Source organism: Rhinatrema bivittatum, chromosome 8, assembly GCF_901001135.1.
Source record: "Rhinatrema bivittatum chromosome 8, aRhiBiv1.1, whole genome shotgun sequence".
NCBI lineage: Eukaryota > Metazoa > Chordata > Amphibia > Gymnophiona > Rhinatrematidae > Rhinatrema > Rhinatrema bivittatum.
Genome location: NC_042622.1, coordinates 14,275,288 through 14,295,471, shown reverse-complemented (window position 1 = coordinate 14,295,471; position 20,184 = coordinate 14,275,288). Strand labels below are relative to the sequence as shown.

General features: G+C 46.6%; 1 protein-coding gene across 4 annotated transcripts; it reads left to right on the top strand.

Annotated features, from left to right (window-relative positions):
* The first annotated feature begins 16 nt into the window (after window positions 1-16).
* On the top strand, window positions 17-19,613 carry SS18L1 (SS18L1 subunit of BAF chromatin remodeling complex). 4 transcript variants are annotated; one of them, XM_029612777.1, is made up of 11 exons: window positions 17-173; window positions 4,117-4,193; window positions 6,396-6,480; window positions 8,016-8,160; window positions 9,725-9,922; window positions 12,180-12,344; window positions 13,144-13,245; window positions 13,809-13,901; window positions 15,106-15,228; window positions 16,891-17,018; window positions 17,340-17,366. In XM_029612777.1, exons 2-11 carry the CDS (start codon window positions 4,117-4,119, stop codon window positions 17,364-17,366), a joined length of 1,143 nt encoding a protein of 380 aa, XP_029468637.1. In that variant the 5' UTR covers window positions 17-173. The 4 variants fall into 4 exon arrangements, with proteins under 4 accessions (XP_029468637.1, XP_029468639.1, XP_029468638.1 ...); XM_029612776.1 differs by lacking the exon at window positions 17-173 and adding an exon at window positions 369-437 and having other exon boundaries at window positions 17,340-19,613; XM_029612779.1 differs by lacking the exons at window positions 17-173; window positions 9,725-9,922 and adding an exon at window positions 243-437 and having other exon boundaries at window positions 17,340-19,613.
* Window positions 19,614-20,184: the final 571 nt, after the last annotated feature.

Sequence of the window (20,184 nt, the reverse complement as noted above, 5' to 3'; positions counted from 1 at the left end):
CAGCGCACGCACTCGGCGCAAACGCCTTCCGAAGAATAGACGCCGTCTGCCAGCAACAGGAAACTCCAAGGAGTACGACTGCACCAATCCGGCTTAGGGGGTACCCGCGGCACGGTTTTTAGATATTTCTTATTTGAAAGGTCTCTCTTTATCTGTATATCTTTACTGAAAAGGTACATTACATGATTATCAAAACCTTAATGTAATAAGTTATTCTAGTTTATGAATGTAATAGGATAAAGGAAGTTAGATTATCCCATTGACACTAATTCCCCCCTCTGCTGCAGAGAATGAGAACCTTTGGACAGTAATAGCGGCCAGATAATAAAAAAAAAAATTAAGATTGAAATAAAAATATTTCAACAAACATGTCGGTTGCCTTTGCTTCGGCTCGCCCGAGAGGGAAAGGGGAGGTGACCCAGCAAACCATCCAAAAGGTAAAGCTTCTGTTGCCTTTTCTGCCTTTATTCTGCGCTCTGGCGGGTTTATTTCTAAGGTGCTCCCGAGTCTTCACTGGGAGGAAACCAGTGAATGTCAAGGATTGGAAAGATGGACAGCTGGGGAGGGAGGTGGAACAAAGCAAGGTGCGCAGAAACTTGCAGGGCTGGCTTCCCGTGCCGGGGCTCTGTGCTGCTGTCGGCACGCACGCGGCTTCGCGGGTCCGAGCGCAGGGTTGGCAGCTTCGCCTTTGCGGCCAGTGCAATGAATGAATGCATGAATCCTCCTCCCCTGTGACCCTCAGCCGGAGGGAAGGCAGGGGGCCGCTGTCTGCCCCGGGGCCCCGAGCGGCGCTCCGGAGCCTGGCACCGGAGGATTCTCGCAATTCTTATTTTAAACAAAGGGGGATAGGTTTGAATGGGGGGGGGGGGGAGTGCCTTTTATTATTATTATTTTATTTTTTTTATGGCGAACACAAGGTGTCGGGGAAAAATCATCTGCTCGGGAAATCTGGGCTTCTGCGGCCAACTTACGGATTCCGGGGTGGGAGAGGAATCGCGAAGTGGAAGATGCCCCGGAGGAAGAGCGCGGTCCCCACTGAAAAACAACCTTCTGATTCCCGGGGCATGTGGTTGGTTCAACAGATAACTAACTTCACACTCATTTTGCAGTCTTTATCCGAGCGCTAAATCGGGTGAAGAAGTCTCACTGTAGCTCGGGGGCTGTCCCCGGTGTCTCTTTCCTGTGTAGGAGGGGGAGGAGGAGCTGAGAGCCGGCACTGGCAAGGAATCAGCCCCCTCTGTGACCTTGAATAAGTGTCGGGAATTCCCCTTTGGTCATTGTCAGGCAGAGTGGAAACCTCCGGACGAGAGCCTGAACCCATTTGTCTTTCTGCATGCAGTGCAGGAATTTTCTTTGGAAGCAAAAATTGCATTAATTTGAAATCCATATGATAATAAAGCAGGGTCATATTCGCAGTCAATACTTCTCTTTATAGAAGCGCTTTTGTGTGTGTGTGTGTGTGTGTGTAAAACGAATCCTAACGCACTTTGCACTTTCTGGCGTTAGAAGAGCGCGACATCACTGTGTTTTGCAGCAGGCAAGGGAAAGGACCTGTGTGATCTCCAGAGCTCATCTACTGCAACTTTCATGTTGACGAAATGAAAGGAATCGCAATCTTCTAAGGGCCTTATTCAATAAAGATTATTTTTTTCTGAATAAGGCGCTGAGACTGCCGCAGCGCACCTAACGATAAAGTTATCTGACATGCACTTTTTCAATAGAACAGCGCCACCTAGTGGTGGACTGCTACTGACCAGCCACCTGCCTTTGGCCTGGTTAATGATTTTTTGAGCTGTAAATTGGCCCTTAATGAGGTCCATATAATTTTTCTAATGACACAGCCAATAGAGCTAATGTACTAACGCAGAGGATCCCAAACCTTTCCTGGAGGGCCCCCAGCCTATCAGGTTTTCAGGATATCCACAGTGAATATGTATGAGATAAATATGCATGCACTTCCTCCACCGCATATAAATGTTATCTCATGCATATTCATTAAGGATAACCTGAAAACCTGATGGACTGGAGATTTCCCAGAACAGGTTTGGGATCCTCTATACTAAAGCTTTTTTTTCCCCATTCTATGTCTCTCTTAATCTTAATCCATTAACATAGTTACCCCAAGCCTATTGTTACAAATACTCAGGCCGATATAGTACAGTACGCTCCGCCGGAGTCCACTGTTAACCCGCGTTTGGACGTGTGTTTTCGACACGCTAGCTTTACCCCTTATTCAGTAAGGGGTAATAGCGCATCGAACCCCCCCCCCAGGAAAAAAAACGCGTGGCCAACCCCCCCCCCCCCCGAAACTAATAGCGCCCGCAACATGCAAATGCATGTTGATGGCCCTATTAGTTATTCCCGCGCGATACAGAAAGTAAAATGTGCAGCCAAGCCGCACATTTTACTTTCAGAAATTAGCGCCTACCCAAAAGTAGGCGTTAATTTCTCTCGGCACTGGGAAAGTGTACAGAAAAGCAGTAAAAACTGCTTTTCTGTACACCCTCCTACTTAATATCAAGGCGATATTAAGTCGGAGGTCCCGAAAGTTAAAAATAATCAAAAATAAAAAAAAAAAATGTAAAATCGGCCCGCGGGTTGAAAACCGGATGCTCAATTTTGCCGGCATCCGGTTTCCGAACCTGTGGCTGTCAGCGGGTTTGGGAACCGACGCCCGCAAAATTGAGCGTCGGCTGTCAAAAGAGGCGCTAGGGACGTGGGCCCTAATTTGAATAATTTTATTTACTGAATCGTGCGCCAGGAGAGCGGGCACTCGCCCGCTCTCCCGCTATTTTTACTGTATCGGCCTGACTATTCTTATACCTTCGACTCCTATTTTAGCCATGTCAAATTAATTTAATATCCATGTTATCTAAGCCTACTGTTACAAATATTTTATTTTGTTTGTGTTCCATGTAAAGCTATGTTTCGCTGATTTAATGTTCCATGTAAACCGATATGATGTTCCCAACGGATGTCGGTATATTAAATAAAAATGCTAAATAAATAAATAAATGTCCATGGCAGCAGTTCCCAAACCTGTGCTGAGGACCCACAGCCAGTCAGATTTTCAGGATATTTGCAATTAATATGTATGAAATAAATTTGCATGCAATGGAGGCAGTGTATGCAGATCTACCTCTTGCATATTCATTGTGTATATCCTGAAAACCTGATTGGCTGAGGGTCCTTTGGGACAGATTTGGGAAGAAAAACTTAGTATTAGACAATTCTAAATATTGTATCTGTCAGTTCAGCTATACCAATGATACTTTTTTACTCTAGTGTGTTCCCTATATGATGGCTGTACCAATAGTTTATTACAGAAAGTGGGGTGTCTAGCCTACCCACCCCATGATTAATATCATTGTACGCTGACTTGGGTGAAAATTTACTTTCAAAAAGATGGTCAAAAAATCATTATAAATAAAACAAATAACTTGACAATTTTTAAGAAAATAAGGTTTTAATGTGGATCTTAGAAATTCAAATCACGCCACAGTGGCTCACAAAATGAGACTGAGTACTCGATGGTATTCACTTCCGGTCCTCAAGGGCTGCAAATAGGTCATATTTTCAGGCTATCTCTAATTAATATGCATGAGATAGATTTACATACAATTCTGTTAATTCTGTGAACCATCAAGATTGTTGTTACAGAATGACAGTACAGAAAATAAATAAATAAATAAATAAATAATTATTAGGGATATCCTATAAAATCCTGAGCCATTTGTGGACTCAGAGGGCTGGAAGGAAATATCACTGCTTTAGATGACTCTCTTAATATTGTGTGTCAGAGTTCAAGTAGTAGGGTCTAGGTGGAATTGCACCAGGCTGGGTAAACTAGATAATGCCATAGGGTCCTTACCTGCCGTCATTCTGTTTCTAGGGCTGCTCAAGCCATCAGTTGGGTTTTCAGGATATCTACAATGAATATTCATACGATAAATCTGCGTACACTGGGAGTCCAATGAATGCAAATTGATCTCCTGCATGTTCGTGGTGGATATCTTGAAAACCTGACTGACGGTGGATCCCCAGGAAAGATTGGGGAGGCCCCGAGGGATCTGCCTCCAATAGCTGCCATCATTTCTTTGTATTTCTTTTGTCCAGATGCTGGATGAGAATCATCATCTCATACAATGTATTATGGACTATCAGAGCAAAGGCAAAACTGCAGAATGCACTCAGTAAGTCCAGCGCAAGCTGCTCAGCGAGAGCTCTTCCCAGGCGCTTACCGGAAAACAACTACGCATGCGGAAACCCATTTCTTGACTTTGTTTGGATTTTATGCCCAGTTCTTGTCCTTCAATATTTCTCTGGGTATCTTTCTGTGGCAACATTTGTAAACCAGCCCCAGGGTGTAAGAACTTTTCTTTTCGCTGAATGGTTATTCTCTAGCCCGGCTTGCTGTCACAGTTTTGATAGGCTATCTATTTTTTATTTTACCTGTTGTTATCCTTAGAAATACAGAACTGCAGGTGCCAGAATGGGTTAGCACAGGGGCTTCCCCTGCAGGCACTGCCTCCATAGGACGCAAACCGTGCCTCCTGCATATTCATTGTGGCTATCCTGAAAAGCCGTCTGGTTGTGGGGTCCCCAGGACAGGTATGGGGAGCCCTGGGTTAGAGAGAGAGTTATCCTCCATGGCTTAGAGCAGTGATTCCCAAACTGTCAGTCAGGATTTCAGGATATCCACAAAGAATGTGCATGATTCATGAAGGAGATTTGCACGCACTGCCTGCTCTGTCTGCAAATTTAGCTCATGAATATTCATTGTGGATAGCCTGGCTAGGGTTCACCAGGACAAGTTTGAGAACCACTAGCCTAGAGTACTGTTGGTGCCATGTGGTTAGAAATTAAATTGTAAAGCACAATATTTTACCTTCAGAAAATGTGCATTCAATTTTTCTTTTTTCTGCCTTATTCTTAGATTTATATGTTGCACAAACAGCAGCTCTATATTGTGCTATTTACATAGGGTTGCTTACTGGCTTCATTTTTGTCGGCACAATTTGATCCTGCGCGGATTTTATCCTCCCCCAGGGAGGGGGAGGATAAAATCAGCATTTAGGGGCTTGTAGTTCTGATTTCCCTAAAAAAGGATTGAAAATTCATAAATGCAATGGGGTAAAGGCAGGTCAGCTGGTGACCTTGTTTATTGTCCTCTGTCTAAGCTCATCATTAAAGAGGAAGACCCTCCCTGGCCATCCTCCACTGCCCCTCTCCCCCAGAGTTACTAGACAGCTCCATGTCTGCGCGGAGAGACTGAGTCAGTCCTGGTTTTATTGTCATTGCTTGCATGGACATGGCGTGCCGATTTCTTAAAGAACAGGAACTACAGGACCCAGCATGCAATGAGTGGAAAACCAGGACTGGCTCAGTTTCTCCCTATAGCCATGGAGTTATAGGGTAACCATATTCCCCACCTCAGTGTTTGTTAAGTCTTGTGGAGAGCTGGAGTATTTCTCGACTTTAGATTGGTGCCTGCACCTCAAAAGCTAAATGAAGACCAAGAGGAAACTGAGCTCTCCTTGATTTCAGTACATTTTCAACTTAAAAAGCTATTTTTTGGTGTGAAAAACAATAAAAGTAGTCGCCATATTCCCCCTTTAGCTGAATATATAATTTAAAAAATCTTGTGTCCAGTATGGGGAGATGGGTCTAGCCCAGTGTTGGCGAACTCCAGTCCTCGAATGCCATAAAGAAGTCAGGTTTTCAGGATATCCACAATGAATATGCACGGGCCCTTGAGATGGTCTTTGCCTAATTCTGCCAGAAGGGAGCGCCATTCCGAGTCACAGAGACAGGCTGGAGATAGGTATTACAGAGAGAGAGATTGGGATTGCCACCTCACTCAGGCCCTGCTGCCTCCATGAATCTGTAGTTCTGCTCTCCTGAAGAGTACGGTAGCCCTGTAGTTTCATGCACGCCATAAGGCAAGCCCAGGGTTGGATGGGTGTCTTCAGATTGGACCAGATGAGGGGGAACTCTGCAGGCTAGAAGATGGATATGGAGACTCTAGGTCAGTGATGCAGAGATGTGTCCAGATCAGTTAAAGATAATGATCACTGATGGCTTGAGAATGCCGGAGGCTGCACTTCCATTCTGCAAACGTATTATTTGCTGTTTATGTATTGTAACTAGTACAGTGGCCCCCAAAGAAGTTTGCCTTTCAGAAGAACCAAAATACGAGCACAAACCTTGTTCTTGTACTAAGCAGATGCAAATATATCTCATACATATTCACTGTGGATCTTCTGAAAAGCAGACCTGCTGAGGGCCACCTCAACAAGTAGCCCTGCTCCGAAGATGCACTGCTGGAGATTAATCTGTGTTGAATTCGCAAAATCGTGCACAGCATTAACTAACATTATCGCCTGCTCCTGCAGATATCAACAAATCTTGCACAGAAACCTGGTGTACTTGGCGACAATAGCAGACTCCAACCAGAATATGCAGTCCCTGCTTCCAGCCGTAAGTAGCACCGTGGCCATCACGGGCCAGGAGCACAGCTGCTTCTTCTCTCTGATAATAAGGACGGGTCTTGGTTTCCTTTGTTTACTTAGGGAAAATGATTTTAAACCAAATGAGAGCAAAGACCGGAGAGGTTAACAGTCCACAGGCCAAATGTTCTGAAGGGGTTTCTGAGGAAAATGCTTCCAGACTCCAATTGTAATGCCCTGACGCAGTCTGCAAACACTAAAAGCCGCTTGTAGTTATTAAGCAGACACACGTTGTACAGTCTCCTACTTGTGCTAAAGGGTAATGTTTGTGCTTGGCGGCCTTGATTCCATTTGCAGGAGTAAATCTCCGTGGGAGTCCGATATCACAAATATTTACAGATAATTGGCCATTCTGGGTCTGATTTTCAGGAAATCCACAATCAGGCCGATGCAATATAGTGAACTCGGCCGAGCACATGACTTAACACACACAATTTGGATGCACGGCCAAAACCCCTTATGCAATAAGGGGATTAGCGCATCCAAAATGTGCATCCTAACCAGTGCGTAGCTAATAGCGCTCATCGCATGTAAATTCATGTTGATGAGTTATTAGCTATTACGCCCACCACCCCCGATGCAAAAAAAAAAAATGTGCGTCCAAGGCACACATTTTTTACTTTCGAAAATGCCCCGGAGCAGGCGTTAATTCTTGAGAAGCCCCTAAAGTTAACAGAAAAGCGGAAAATACTACTTTTCTGTTCCCTTTTTCGGTTCCTCTGACCCAATATCGTGGCGATGTTATGTCAGAGGAACAGAAAAAAGGAGTAAGGGAAAAAAAATATTTTAAAATTCGCCAGTGGTCAGGTTAGTAAAACCAATGCTTTAGTTGAATTGAGCGTCCGTTTTCCTGACGCGCACCGTCAGCCGCCTCTCCTGGGCGCCCGCTGCCGAGGAGGCGCCAGGGGCGCACAGTTTCCCCTAGCGCCTCCCTTTTACCGTGGCACACCGGAGGGGTGGATCGGCACGCGTTAGGAGAGCGAGCGCTCAGTCCTGAGCGCCCGTTTTCCACGCGCCAGTATTGCGTCGGCCTGATTGAGTGTTCAACAATGCATTGCCTACATTTGACCCGAGAATAACGTTTTTGCTCGCCTGAAAACGGGACCCGGTTGTAGCAAGCAAAAGACTGCGGTGGTCGCAAGGCCGGCCCTAGCCCTGATGGCGCCCTGTGTGGGCAGGAGCAGTGGTGGGAATATTTAGTGCCTTTTGGTGTTGTATTTCTATGCTAGAGTCTTGATGCGTTTTTCCTGATGACCTGAGCCACTCTGGGTCCTTTTTGGAGGAGGGTGGCATATAAACTGAAAACTGATATAAAATTGAATTATTCATATAGTACCAGAGTTAGTTTTTTTCTCTTTTCAGTTAAACTTGATAGTGACATAATAGTGTGCTTTAAACTGGAAGTTTGTAATTTGCAAAGTTCACATGAGGGAAGCACTGCTGCTGCTGCTGCTGCTGCTAGGATTTCATTTTGCTCTGGTTTGTTCTGTCATCTGTTGTTTCCAGCCACCAACACAGAATATGAACTTGGGCCCTGGAGGGATGAGCCAGAGTGCATCGAACCAGTCCCTGCATGGGCAGAGCAGCCTCAGTGACACCATCGGGGGTGGCCTGCCCCCTTCCTCCCTCATGCACAGCCAGATCAGTAACGGTGAGCACCTCCGCTCTGTGGCCGCTTGCAGACAAGCTCTTCGGTCAGCTTAAGGAACATGCAGGGATTTAGTTAGCAGCGTTTATCAGTCGCCTGTTTTCTTTAAGCTGCCCCTCTGCAGTGATACGGCCCCTGTATGAGCACAAAAAAGTGCCTCGCTGAGTGGAACAGAGCTGGGGAGAGCCCGACATAACCAATTGGCAATTCTCGGGTACCCTAGGAACAGGTGGGAAGGGCGTAGGGAGGTAGACAAATGTAAGATTAAGCTATGGCGTAAGGATGGGCCAGGTTTGGCCTTTTGGCTGAGAGTGAGCGCCACGACAATGCGGGAATGGGGAAAAGGGGAGGCGGATTAATGCACGATTTCACCATGGATACGGTTTTGTTGCGACCATTGCCAAAGGAGAGAGGTTAAGCCTCCTGCTTAAAAGTAAAAAGTGTGTAAGCAGTGCGTGTGATGTCATGTGTGACATCACTCTTAACGTGGACCAACCAGATCTGGGGTGCAGGCTCATTTTTGACCCTTTTGTCATCATAACGGAGCCCTGGGATTTAGAGAAACCTCAGGGGGAGCTGCTTGAAAGGTTTGTCATTGCTAATTACTGCTAACTGCATGCGCACAGGACCCAGAAGGCACGGCTAATCTTTTAAATAGTTTCACCTCTCAAGCTAGCATTTGTGAGGTGACTGTCTTAGGAGGCCTGGCAAGCAAAGCCTAAATATCTCCCAGCACACAAAAGCAAAAATAGATCATCCGCATAACAAGGCCACCCACCCATGAAGAGCAGAAATGTCCGAGCCAGGCCTGTGGCTGAGGACTCTTGCTCATTCCTGCCTTCTCTCCTCTCTCATCATCTTCTCTTTTCCTTCCTCTCTCCATCCCCTCTCTTCATCCTATTCACTATCCACAGCATTTGTTAGTCCAAAGAGACAATCAGACAGATATTTATACACAACACAGCAAGCCCTGCACCCCTTCTGAATCAGGATCAGGGATTGTAAAATTGAAAGGCGTTGTGGATCACTGATTGCATGGCTCAAGGAGCCCCCAAATTTCAGGTTGCATTTCTCCAAGGACCGAGATCAGGATGGTATCTCCCTGCTTTCCTCTCTCTCTATATCTGCTTCAAATAAGTCCACTCAGTAAAACTGTCACACGAAAACACCCCAAAATGATACGCAAATGATAAAATGCAGTAAGAGTCGTTCTAGCAGGGTCTTCCCATGCCTTCAGGTAAGAAGGACAACGTTGATATGCTCCAGGTGTTTTCCCAGTGAAGATATGCAGGGAGAAACCCTAAGACTGCTGTAGTCTATTCTGTTGACCTGCAGCCCTGCAGTGATCCCAATTAAAGTCCAAATGAGTTACCCCGCAAGGGGGAACCCTGGGCTCTCCCTGCTTTCTAGCCGAAAGGAAGCCTTCGGTTCCCACGCCTTTTTAACGAGCACTAAAGCCGCTTGCAGATAAGCAGAAGCAGTCAGCGTAGGCGTGCTCCGCAGGGCACTTAACTCTGTGCGTTTGGAACCGGGATTACCTCTCTCTCTTGGTTGCTCTTCTTTCCAGGTCCTAATCACGTGTCCATGCAGCAGTCAGGCCAGAGCACTCTGCCTACCACTTCCATGAGCATGGCAGTCAGCAGTCACGCTTCCGGGCCTGGGTACAGCCACACGGTGCCCAGTTCCCAGAATGTGCCAATGCAGGGCCAAGGCGCAATAGGCAACTATGTCTCCCGAACAAACCTCAGCATGCCATCCAACCCAGGTGAGGCAGTCCTCTCTGCTGACCTCTGCAGCAGCACCACTGGCAGGCCGAATCCCCAGCCGGTCAGGTTAGAGAAGGTTGGAAGCTGCAGTGAAGGGCCAGCCTGATTTACAGCCCGGCTTGGGTGATGTCCAGCCCTGATCAGTGGCACCCCATGTTTGAAGCAGCATTAACAGCCGTGCAGAGCCGGTATTGCACCGTGAATGCTGGCTGCCAGTTTGTCCGCCCATTCGCCACCCTGGAGGTTAACAACAAAGTGTCATGATCTCGTGGTTTGGGACTTCTGCTGCAGTTATTGCCCTACGCCAGTCAATTTCTAATTGCTAAGGGCAGATGTCCGTATTGAAGGAGGGGAGGATGTTGCTGTTTTAAAGTCGGCGGGTGATCAGGCTGCAGATGATCCTTCCTGTTGGATTGACCAGATCCGTTGGTGACCAGATTCTGAGAGTTGCACTTCCTGCATCGGCTCGGTGGATAAGGAGGCCTCGTTTCACACTGGCCTGATGGAGGGAGGATAACTTCCCTGAAAGCTGGTCCCAGACGTTTCAGGTTAGCCCCATCTAGTAAAGGTATCACCTGCAACCTGTGCATTGACCTTTGTTTCTCTGGAGAGAGGGAGAATCCCAGTGTAGTTTGGATTCAAAGAACTCGAGCTCTCACACCGTTCACTTAATGCCGGGACCAAAAGCTCGAGCTTTTACCTTCTGCAGTAACCGGCGCGACGCACACCTCACCTGGAGACCGTGCCTGCCGGCCCCTCTGCCCAGCCCTGCAGATGCTGTTAGAAAGCCCCCGCTGCCCCTGGGATTTGTATTTTAATTTTAGATTGTTTTTAATGTGTTCATCGCTTTGATGACTATGTTCCGATTAGCGGTATATTAGGGAATAAATTACATAACATAGTGGGAGAATGAGGCACTTGCTGGTCATTGTTGATTGGGAAACTCAGTAAATCTTAAGAGTCGGTAGAAATAATAATAAAAAAAAAAAAACCAACCCCAAACCAACAGTTAAAAAAGAACAGAAAAAAAACGAAAGCAAATGAAAGAGATTGTGCTGTACAGACTGTGTGAGGCATTCTGCCACTGGTTCAGAAGTCTAGGGTTTTACTGTCTTCTTCCTTATTACCTCCTTCCCAGCAGCCACGCTCTTTCTGGAATGTTCCCTGTTAGGGTGGCCCCTGGCCTGCAGTAGGGCGAGAGCAGGACTGGGTCAGTCAGCGTCTGAGGGCACCTTCCCTGGGAGCTGGCCTACAAGCTCCGCTTCTGCTTTTCAGGTTTCTGTGTCTTACTGCTGCCGTTCTGCAGCCCTCAGTAAATCTGATTCCCCCCACCCCTGTCCTAGCCTCTCCAGCTTCCCCCAGTTAGCATTTAATACTTTCTGCAAGACTAATTTCCCTTGAGCTCATTCCAAGCACTGTGTATCAATGGATTCACAGATTTAGTTGCACAAAATCAACTTTTGGTGGGAATTTGTGGCGTGATTAGAATGAAAAAAGAAAGTGACGATCCCCCCTCCATTACCTCAGGTTAATAATTGGGACTGTAAGCTCTCTGGGGCAGGGGTCTACCTGCAGTGCCTGAATGTAACCTGCTAGGGAAGTGGCTGGCCAGTCACAACCGGCAGACCCTAAGTTAAAAAACAAGGAAAGCTGGATAGATGGGCACAGTGGAAGGCAGTAAGTGACCAGGAAGAAAGGGTGCAGTGTCCGTCTCCAGGAGCAATTCCAACCTCTGCAAAGAAAGACGTCCATGTTGCCCAGGACTAAGCTTTTCATTTCTTTCTCTCTCTCTGGTTCTGAACAGGAACTGCTCCCTTCTGCTAAAGTGATGAGAATAAATGAATAGCAAGCTGCCATGGGCAGCAGTGATAGCCCCTCCTGCTGGCCAGGCCGGGGTGGGTCGCACTCTTTTTCCCTCCATCAGGGAGATGTCCGGTGCCAGTATCTTTTTCTTTGGATTGGGCAGAGGGGACGGCAGTTTTAAATGCAGATAAAAGCCGATTTTATCCGCCTAGATCTTATAAACTTTACCCCCTTTTACAATGAATAATGCCAACAAAATCAAGGAAATAGATGGGGAAAAAACCAAATGAAACGAAATACAAAGAAAACGAAAGGAAACAGCATTTTCCCCCTGCACACTTCAGTTTCCCAAGAGCATAAGTGCTGACTAAGAGACTAATGGATGATGGTGCGGGGCAGGGAGGGGGAGGGGAGGGTTACCCGTCTCACACTGTCTTCCTTCTGTGCCTCTAGTCTCCATGATGCACCAGCAAGCTGCAAGCTCCCATTACAGCTCGGCGGCAGGAGGCAGCCAGCACTATCAGGGCCAGCCTTCCATCGGGATGATGAGTCAGGGCAGCCAAGGCAACAGCATGATGGGCCAGAGACCACTGGGCCCTTACAGGCCTTCACAGCAAGGTAAGACAGGAGTGCTCCAGTTCAGGGAATTACTGACGCCGCACACATGTACTGTAGCCTTGCTTTGCCTCTGTGGGTAACTTAAAGGATAGGGAAGGCCTCCCCACTCCTGTCCTGGGGACCCCTACAGTCAGGTCTTCAGGATACCCACAAGGAGTAGGCATGAGATAGAGACTCGGCCTATGCAAATGTATCTCATGCCTATTCCTTGTGGGTATCCTGAAGGCCTGACTGGCTGTGGGGTCCCCAGGACAGGTTTGGGAAGCCCTGTATAAGGGAGGACTGGGCGACATAGTTTCTCTTTTTCATGAGGGAGGAGCGATAAGGTTTTCTCAGTACTCCGCTGTAAAATGGTGAAACCCCTCTGGACAGATGTCCTTCCTGACTGACATCTTTTTGGCAAGAAAATAAGCCAGATGTTGAATTGCAGTCAAAAACAGAATATTAATTAAAAGTAATCTCTATTACATCTCACCATAGAAAATATGGACAGCAGTGCCGGTTACGTTTGCAAAACATAATGCTGTGCTACAATCGTGCTTTTAGCAAGCTAGGTTTCCCACGAGGAGACCGTGGCTGTCATTAATTGTAATGAGCCCCGTGCCCTAGCTCCTTCTGGGGGTCTCTCCAGCCTTCCTGAACACCCCCCTGAATCTGGCTGAGTTTCCCCTATCTATAGTTCTTAGATTTGCTGCCTTTGGGGGGGTCTTGGAGCCATGGAGTAGATGGGGTTAAGAGGCCCCCTTGCTCTTTAAGCTTACGAAAATCCGGGAATTCCTGAGCGCTCCTTCCCTTGCAGGCTCCTCGCAGCAGTACATGGGCCAGGAGGAGTACTACAGCGAGCAGTACGGCCACGGGCAAGGCGCCGCCGAGCCTCTGAATCAGCAGTACTACCCTGACGGTGAGTATCCAGTGCAGACTTCTCTACGACTCAGCAGTATGGACAGCACGACTTCATTGCATCCATTCCTAGAAGACTTTAGCAAAGAATGTGCATAGTTTAAAACTTATGTGCATCCTCCTTAGGTCATTAGGGAAAGATCCTGCCTCATTTTCTTGCCATCAGACTCTGCTCTGCCTTTTTCACCTTGTCTCACATATGTGAAATAAAAGGAGCTCATCACTTTAAGATTTTACATACATGATTTCACATGTCATTCGTTATGCTTGTCAACATAAACAGGATAAAAGGGCCACAGAGTACAAGAAGCAGATCCGCTGTAATTAAATTAGTCTTATTAGTATATATTTAGAATTATGACCTTGATAAAGACACTTGGGGGGAAACGCTACCCACCTCTGGCTTTTGCTAATATTTCTGGTAGCAGATGAATCCTTGCTGTGACCTCTATGGCTCGCATAAGCCCTGGCACGCAGTCCTAGCTGAGGCGAACGTAATTAGAGTGGACCATTTGCTGTTTGTGAATTAGTGGCCAGTGACCATGACACACTTGTTCCTTATAGGTCATGGGGATTACACATACCAGCAGCCGTCCTACACTGAGCAGGGCTATGACAGGCCATTTGAGGAGACCTCCCAGCATTACTATGAAGGAGGTGAGGAAACAGTTAACAGCAGAGAGGAAGCCTGTGCCGTGCGCCCCTCTCTATCGCAGTGTGTTCGGCAGAGACAAATGTTGTAGGTCCCTGCTCTGCAGCAGTGTGTACAGCAGTCACATGTGTTGTGCACCTTGTTTCGTGGCACCGTGAGCCCTTGCAGTGCACTTCTGTGGCGGTGGTGTTCTACCTAACTATACTACAAGTCTGTTCTTGCCCCGTAATATGTATTCGGTAATAGTAGTGAATTGTGCTAATATTCATCAAAAAAATGGAGTTAAAGGCAGCTCTGCTTCCATCAGGCCTCCCGCATTTTCAGAATTTCTTGCTTCGGTTCTCCTGTGCTGGGAGTTACCCATTTTCTCCTGAAACACCTCCAGTAGTCCCATGGGCCTGGTGCCCACAGAGCATGGCACCTGTAAGCCCTTCACTCTTGCTTTTTCCAGGGCAGCATGTTTTAGGGTTCTTGGAGAGAAGTAATGTGGGGCTGTCTGATGTCTTTGAAACATGGAGATAACCTGAAACTTCCTGGGGCAGTGCCTGAATGCTTGCTCTCTAGCTTAAGACAAAACAATCACATTACATCTACTTTAATTGATCTACACTGGCTTCCAATTCATGAAAGAATTAAATACAAGCTCGGCATGATCATTTTTAAACTGCTAAGCAATCAAATATGTCATGAGCCAATGCCATTTTGCGATTTTATCAACCTACAAGATCATTGTGCTCTTCTCAATGTGGTCTCCGAGAGTTGCTAGAGTACGTGTTACACGAGAATGTGCCTTCTCTGTTGCGGGGCCCACCCTCTGGAACTCTTTTCCTATTGACATAAGGCAATGTGAATCCATTAAGAGTTTCAGAAAACAAGTTAAAACTTTTCTTTTTAACCTTGCCTATTTTTAGTTCGTGTTATTTTATTGATTTTTATGATATGTTTATTCTTTTTAGTTATGTGCTGTTTGGTTGTTCATTATTTATTTTGTATTCTTTGTCCTTGGATTTGTAATTTTATATTATGATTGTACTCTTGTTCATCGTCTAGTCCTTTTAGTGTTAGGCGATTCATAAATAATAATAAATGTAATGTAAATGTAAATGAATGCCTGATGGTCAGCTGCTCAGCCCCGTTCCTGACAGTAAAACCCGTTTCTTCTTTGAGTGGTCCCTGAACATTAATTCTTATCCATGTGCCTTTTTCTAGGGAATTCGCAGTACAGCCAGCAGCAGGCCAGCTACCAGCAGGGTGCAGCAGGACAGCAGCAATCATACTCACAGCCGCAATACCAGAACCAGCAGAGCTACCCAGGACAGCAGCAAGGCTACGGTGCGCGCTCATTCTGGGGTGTCACAGCCACAAGATAGCAGGGGTGTTTCTGAAAATCTCTACGAAGAAAGCCCTACCCTGAAGGAAGGAAGAAAGACATTTCTCTAGGGTATACCGGGGTAAATTATCAAAGGCTCAGGTGCCTTGCATGCAGGTACAAAATAGCTTGAACCTGCTTAAATCTGCCATTGAAATAGGGAGACTGGATGGACCATGTGCTCCTTTTCTGTCAACATCTTCCTGTTCTCTATCCAAGTCAGGTTCATCCTTTTGAAATGTGCTTACATTGTAAAGAGGCATCTCGGGAGGGCAGAAAGGGAAAAAGGGGATGGAAACCACATGCACACATTTCAATTAAAAAAAATATATACACCTGCAGTAGACATGCCACTAATGTGTGTACATTATACCAACGGATAACCCCCATGGAAGAGTGCACCCAAGGTTTTAGCCGCATTACAAGTCAACACTGAAACACAATGTTACACGGCAACCTCATGACTGAAATCAACTGGGTGAGTGCAGGCTGACCGTTCACCCCCACAGAGTGCAACGTCAGGCCTCTGTGAGACAGGCATAATCAGAGTCATAAGAACCTAGGAAGTGCCAGATAGGGTCTATCGAGCCCAGCATCCTGGCTCTGACAGTGGCCAGTCCGGGTCACAAGCACCCGGCAGGTCCCATAAAGCAGATCCCATTCCTGTTGCTCACTGCCAGGGACTGCAGTGGCTTCCTTTAGTCTGCCTGGCTAAGAATGTGTTCTGGACTTGTCCTCCAGGAACTTGTCCAAAGCTCCTTTAAACCCCGCTGTGCTCATCGCCTCGACCACGTCCTCTGGCAACAGATGCCACAGCTTGATCGTGCGCTGAGTGAAAAACTACTTTCCATGATCTGTTTTACATCTGCTGGGTGTCAGTTTCACGGAGCGTCCCCTTGTTTTATTTAAAAGAGTAAATAATCCTCCTTTACTTACCCGTTCCTCCCCACTCATGATTTTATAAATGTCTATCCTGTCCCCTCTCTTTTCCAGGCTCCCTCTGTTTCTGAGTGCTTCCCTAGTTTGCTACCTGTACTTATGCCTACCTCCGTTCTCATTTCTTTATGAATGTCTAACCTGTACAGTGATTTTCACATGGAATGACGGTGTATAAAGCACATAAATAAATAAATAAGAGCCCTGGCCTGCGCAGCCTCTCATCACAGGAGAGATGTTCCATCCCCTTTATCATTTTTACTGCCTTTCTCTGCACCTTTTCTAGTGCCACTTGCCGTCTTCATTATGGGGCGACCAGAACTGCGCCCAATACTCAAGGTGCAGTTGCAATATAATGTTTTCTGTTTTATTCTCCGTTCCTTTTCAGCTCATTCTTAGCGTTCTCTTTGTTGGTTTAGCCGCCACTGCGTGCAGAGCACAAGGACTCCCAGGCCCTTTTCCTGGGCGACTCCCAATACAGCACCCAGCATCATGAACCTGTGGCTGGGATTATTTTTCCCTCCGTGGGCATCGCTTGGCACTTTTCCACATTCAATTTCAGCTGCTGCCCTCACGAGGTCTTTCTGCAGTGCCTCACCGTTGAGGCTTGCTAATAATAGTGGCTGAATTCTCTTTGCAGAAAGGCTTTAGGGGGTGTTTTATACGGCGTTGCATTGTTCTTCTCGCAGGCCCAGCACAAGGAGCTGCGTCTCAGTACTCCGGCTACCAGCAGGGCCAGGGCCAGCAGTATGGAACCTACCGAGCTTCTCAGACAGGCCCAGCGGCACAACAGCAGAGGCCTTACGGATACGAACAGGCGAGTGGGTCTCCGCTCTGTTATATATGTCTTCTTCTCACTTCTCCACCTGTCCTTGCATCTTTCACCTCCTTCTCTCCATTTCTAGGTTCACCTGTACTATCTCCTTTTCTGCAGCTTCATCTCATTTACCATCCCCCCTCTGCTTGTCTTCTACTCCTTGATCTTATTCTCTCTGTCTCCCATCGCTCCACTTTAAGCTCCCTTACCTCACCCCCTCCGTTGTCATTTAGCCTCCCTTTGCAGATAGTTTGTCAGATGGGACATTTGCACCTGTGTCCCTGCTAATGTGGATGTTTTCCCTCTCTCTTCTGTGGACAGAGCCAGTACGGAAATTACCAGCAATAAGGAGGAAGCTCCCGCAGGCCCGGCCTGTTCTGACAGTAGATGTCCAGCTCTGGACCTCACTGCATGGACACTTTTCATTCATGGTAACAAGTTGGTTCTGTGTCTAGCACAAAACACCATCCGTCTGTGACCAGTGTTCATTTCATGCTGCAGAAGGAGCTCCCAGGCACCGGCTGGAAGACGTCCATGGTTTGACACCGTCTCTTCTGCTGCTTTCTATACTTCACCATCCATGAGTTTTGTTTCCTGTCTTTCCATTCTTGATGTTTCTAAAATGCCATTGCTGGTGGGGGAAGGGATTTCACGCATCATCTGAGATTTACATAATTGACCCAGGGACACTTCAAGGGTGTTCTGAAATCCAGCTCCAAGCAAGGCCCATCGGGCAGGACTTCGTTACAGCTCCATAGCTTCTCTTTAAGGTTTCTAGGTGCTCCTCCTTGCCATGGAATCAGCTTTGGTTATTTTCTTTCTAAGTGTTTGGGGTTTTTTGTTTATTAACCCCTATTTCTCAGAAGCATATTTATTTCAAGTATTATGAGCGGGCCGGTTTAAGTTTCAGTTATAGCTTGTATCATTCCTGGCAATTAGCTGACTTCCTTGGGCATTAAAATGTCACTGGCTAACGATGTCCCTCCAGAAAGTACTCACAGCCTGAGCATCGTACGCCATTTGCACTCTGCAGTAAAGCAAGGCACTGTAATCAATAAACTCAGAGGCCTTTATAACCTAAGGGCATATTTTCCCTACAGTACAGTCATGTATTTCCTCTGTTTGTAAAAGAATAGTGCACCTCTGAATCCCAGCTCCCCCTCAAACTTTTAAACAGTTGATGGCGTCTTGGTTTGAATGGATGTACACGGCTTCCGTAAGGCAAGTCAGTCCCGAAAGATAATCAGACAACGCAGTGTTCCTTGTAGTGTACAGGTCTTGGGTGTTCTACCACTCCAAAATCAGCCAACGATGTCCCTTGCATGAAGTTTCATTAGTGTCATCATGACAAGAATCTCCCAGGTCAGTCCCGAGTCTGCTCCATCACGCCCCCGCTGCTGCTGCCGCCGGTGGATTTTACAAAGTTCAGCCGCATGCGCATTTCATGGGGACGTGACTGTAGACTGCGATGCGTCCAAAGCCCCATGTTATTCTAAGGGACCGTCGAAGGATGTCATGATTGATGCACAACGTAAAGGAAGTCAAATTCTTACATTAAGAATATCTTGAATGTCCTGGAAGAGCACTTTCTACATGTGTCTTAATTTGTATATGATTTCTTTTGCTCACATTTCTAATACTTTCGATGAACAAAATGTTTATTTAATGCGTTGGTTATTTTATGTATGACTAGGGGTGCATGTGGAGGGGTGGGGGCGGAAGCAGTTGTGACGCTGGTTATTTTGTCTCTGTCTCATTTTCTTCCATGAAGTACGTAATCTTTAAAAACGTTGAACTTATTTCAGAAGAGCGAGCCCTCTCAACCTTTTCCCTCCTCACACCCTCAACCCTCATCGTCTTTCTGATAGGCCAGGAGAACATCCAGAACTTTTGGGGAATAGAATTCAGAAGCCGTAGTGCTGGCGGTGTTTCTTTATTCTGTTCAGCTCTTGTTAAAAGAATTAAAGGAATCCATCTGTTTTCTTCACACAGCTACAAGATTATTTCTAGGCTTAGATACTGCCTTCCTCCCCAGTGGGGACCCAAAGCAGTAAAATCCATTAACATATTACATTAATAAAACAAAATGAAATACATCAGATTGCATAATAAAAGAAAAATAAATTGCTCATGCTGCCAGTCATATCTCCCACGCACATTAAGAGGTGTAAAAAGCAGTATTTACGTGTCTACAAAATAACACTCTCCACCCATCACAAAATACATAAATCAGTCTCATACAAAGAAATTAGCAATTCCTTATAATTCAATTTATTGAGTATACATGCAGGCCCAGAGTGTGTTAACTGAACTTTGCAGGGGTCACACTCAGTCCTGGGGCTAAGACCCAACTGTACAGTCACCGGTCCTTTTGCGCCAGGGGGAGGGGGGGGAGATGACCTTCAAGGCCCAAGGCGTGTGTGTGTGTGTGTGCGTAATCCCTTCCCTGTGTGGTACTGATGCCCCTTAGGTGTAGGTGCACTGCATGGAACAGGCAGGACACGCTGGCATCAGGAAATATTTCTTCACGGAGAGGGGGGTGGACGCCTGGAATGCCCTTCATGAAGAGATGGTGAAGACAAAAGCAGTCAAGGAATTCAAAAGGGGCATGGGATAAACACTGTGGATCCCTAAAAGGCTAGAGGTTGGAAGTAAAGGAAAAAATGCATGGGGGTAACCTGCATGAAGTGGCAGTTACTGCCCTTAACAGAAGGCCTGGGGGTAACCTGCATGAAGTGGCAGTTACTACCTTGATCAGAAGGCATGAGGATTACTACCCTTAACTAATTAGCCTTGATGCTTGTGACTCAACTGCAACATCGCTCTCTGCTTTGATGGCAGGGGGAAAAGGGGAATTGGATTCAGAGGATAGCCAATGCTGAACCCTGACCTTTACGATCCAGGGTACTGACATTAGGAACAAATCGCAGGACAGCTTCCACGGACCACGTCCAAAAGCAAAGCACACTCAAGCAGCATTGTCTGAATTATCATGAAGGCTGCGCACCCTGTAAAAACTTGCTAGCAATAATCTTGTAATGGGTTTGAAAGATGCTTGGTTTTGATTGTAAATATTGCTCCCTTAACATAGGGCTTAGGGGTAACAGTGGCAGTTGCCGCCCTCAGCAGATACATGGGGATATCCTGTACGGAGCGGCAGTTACTA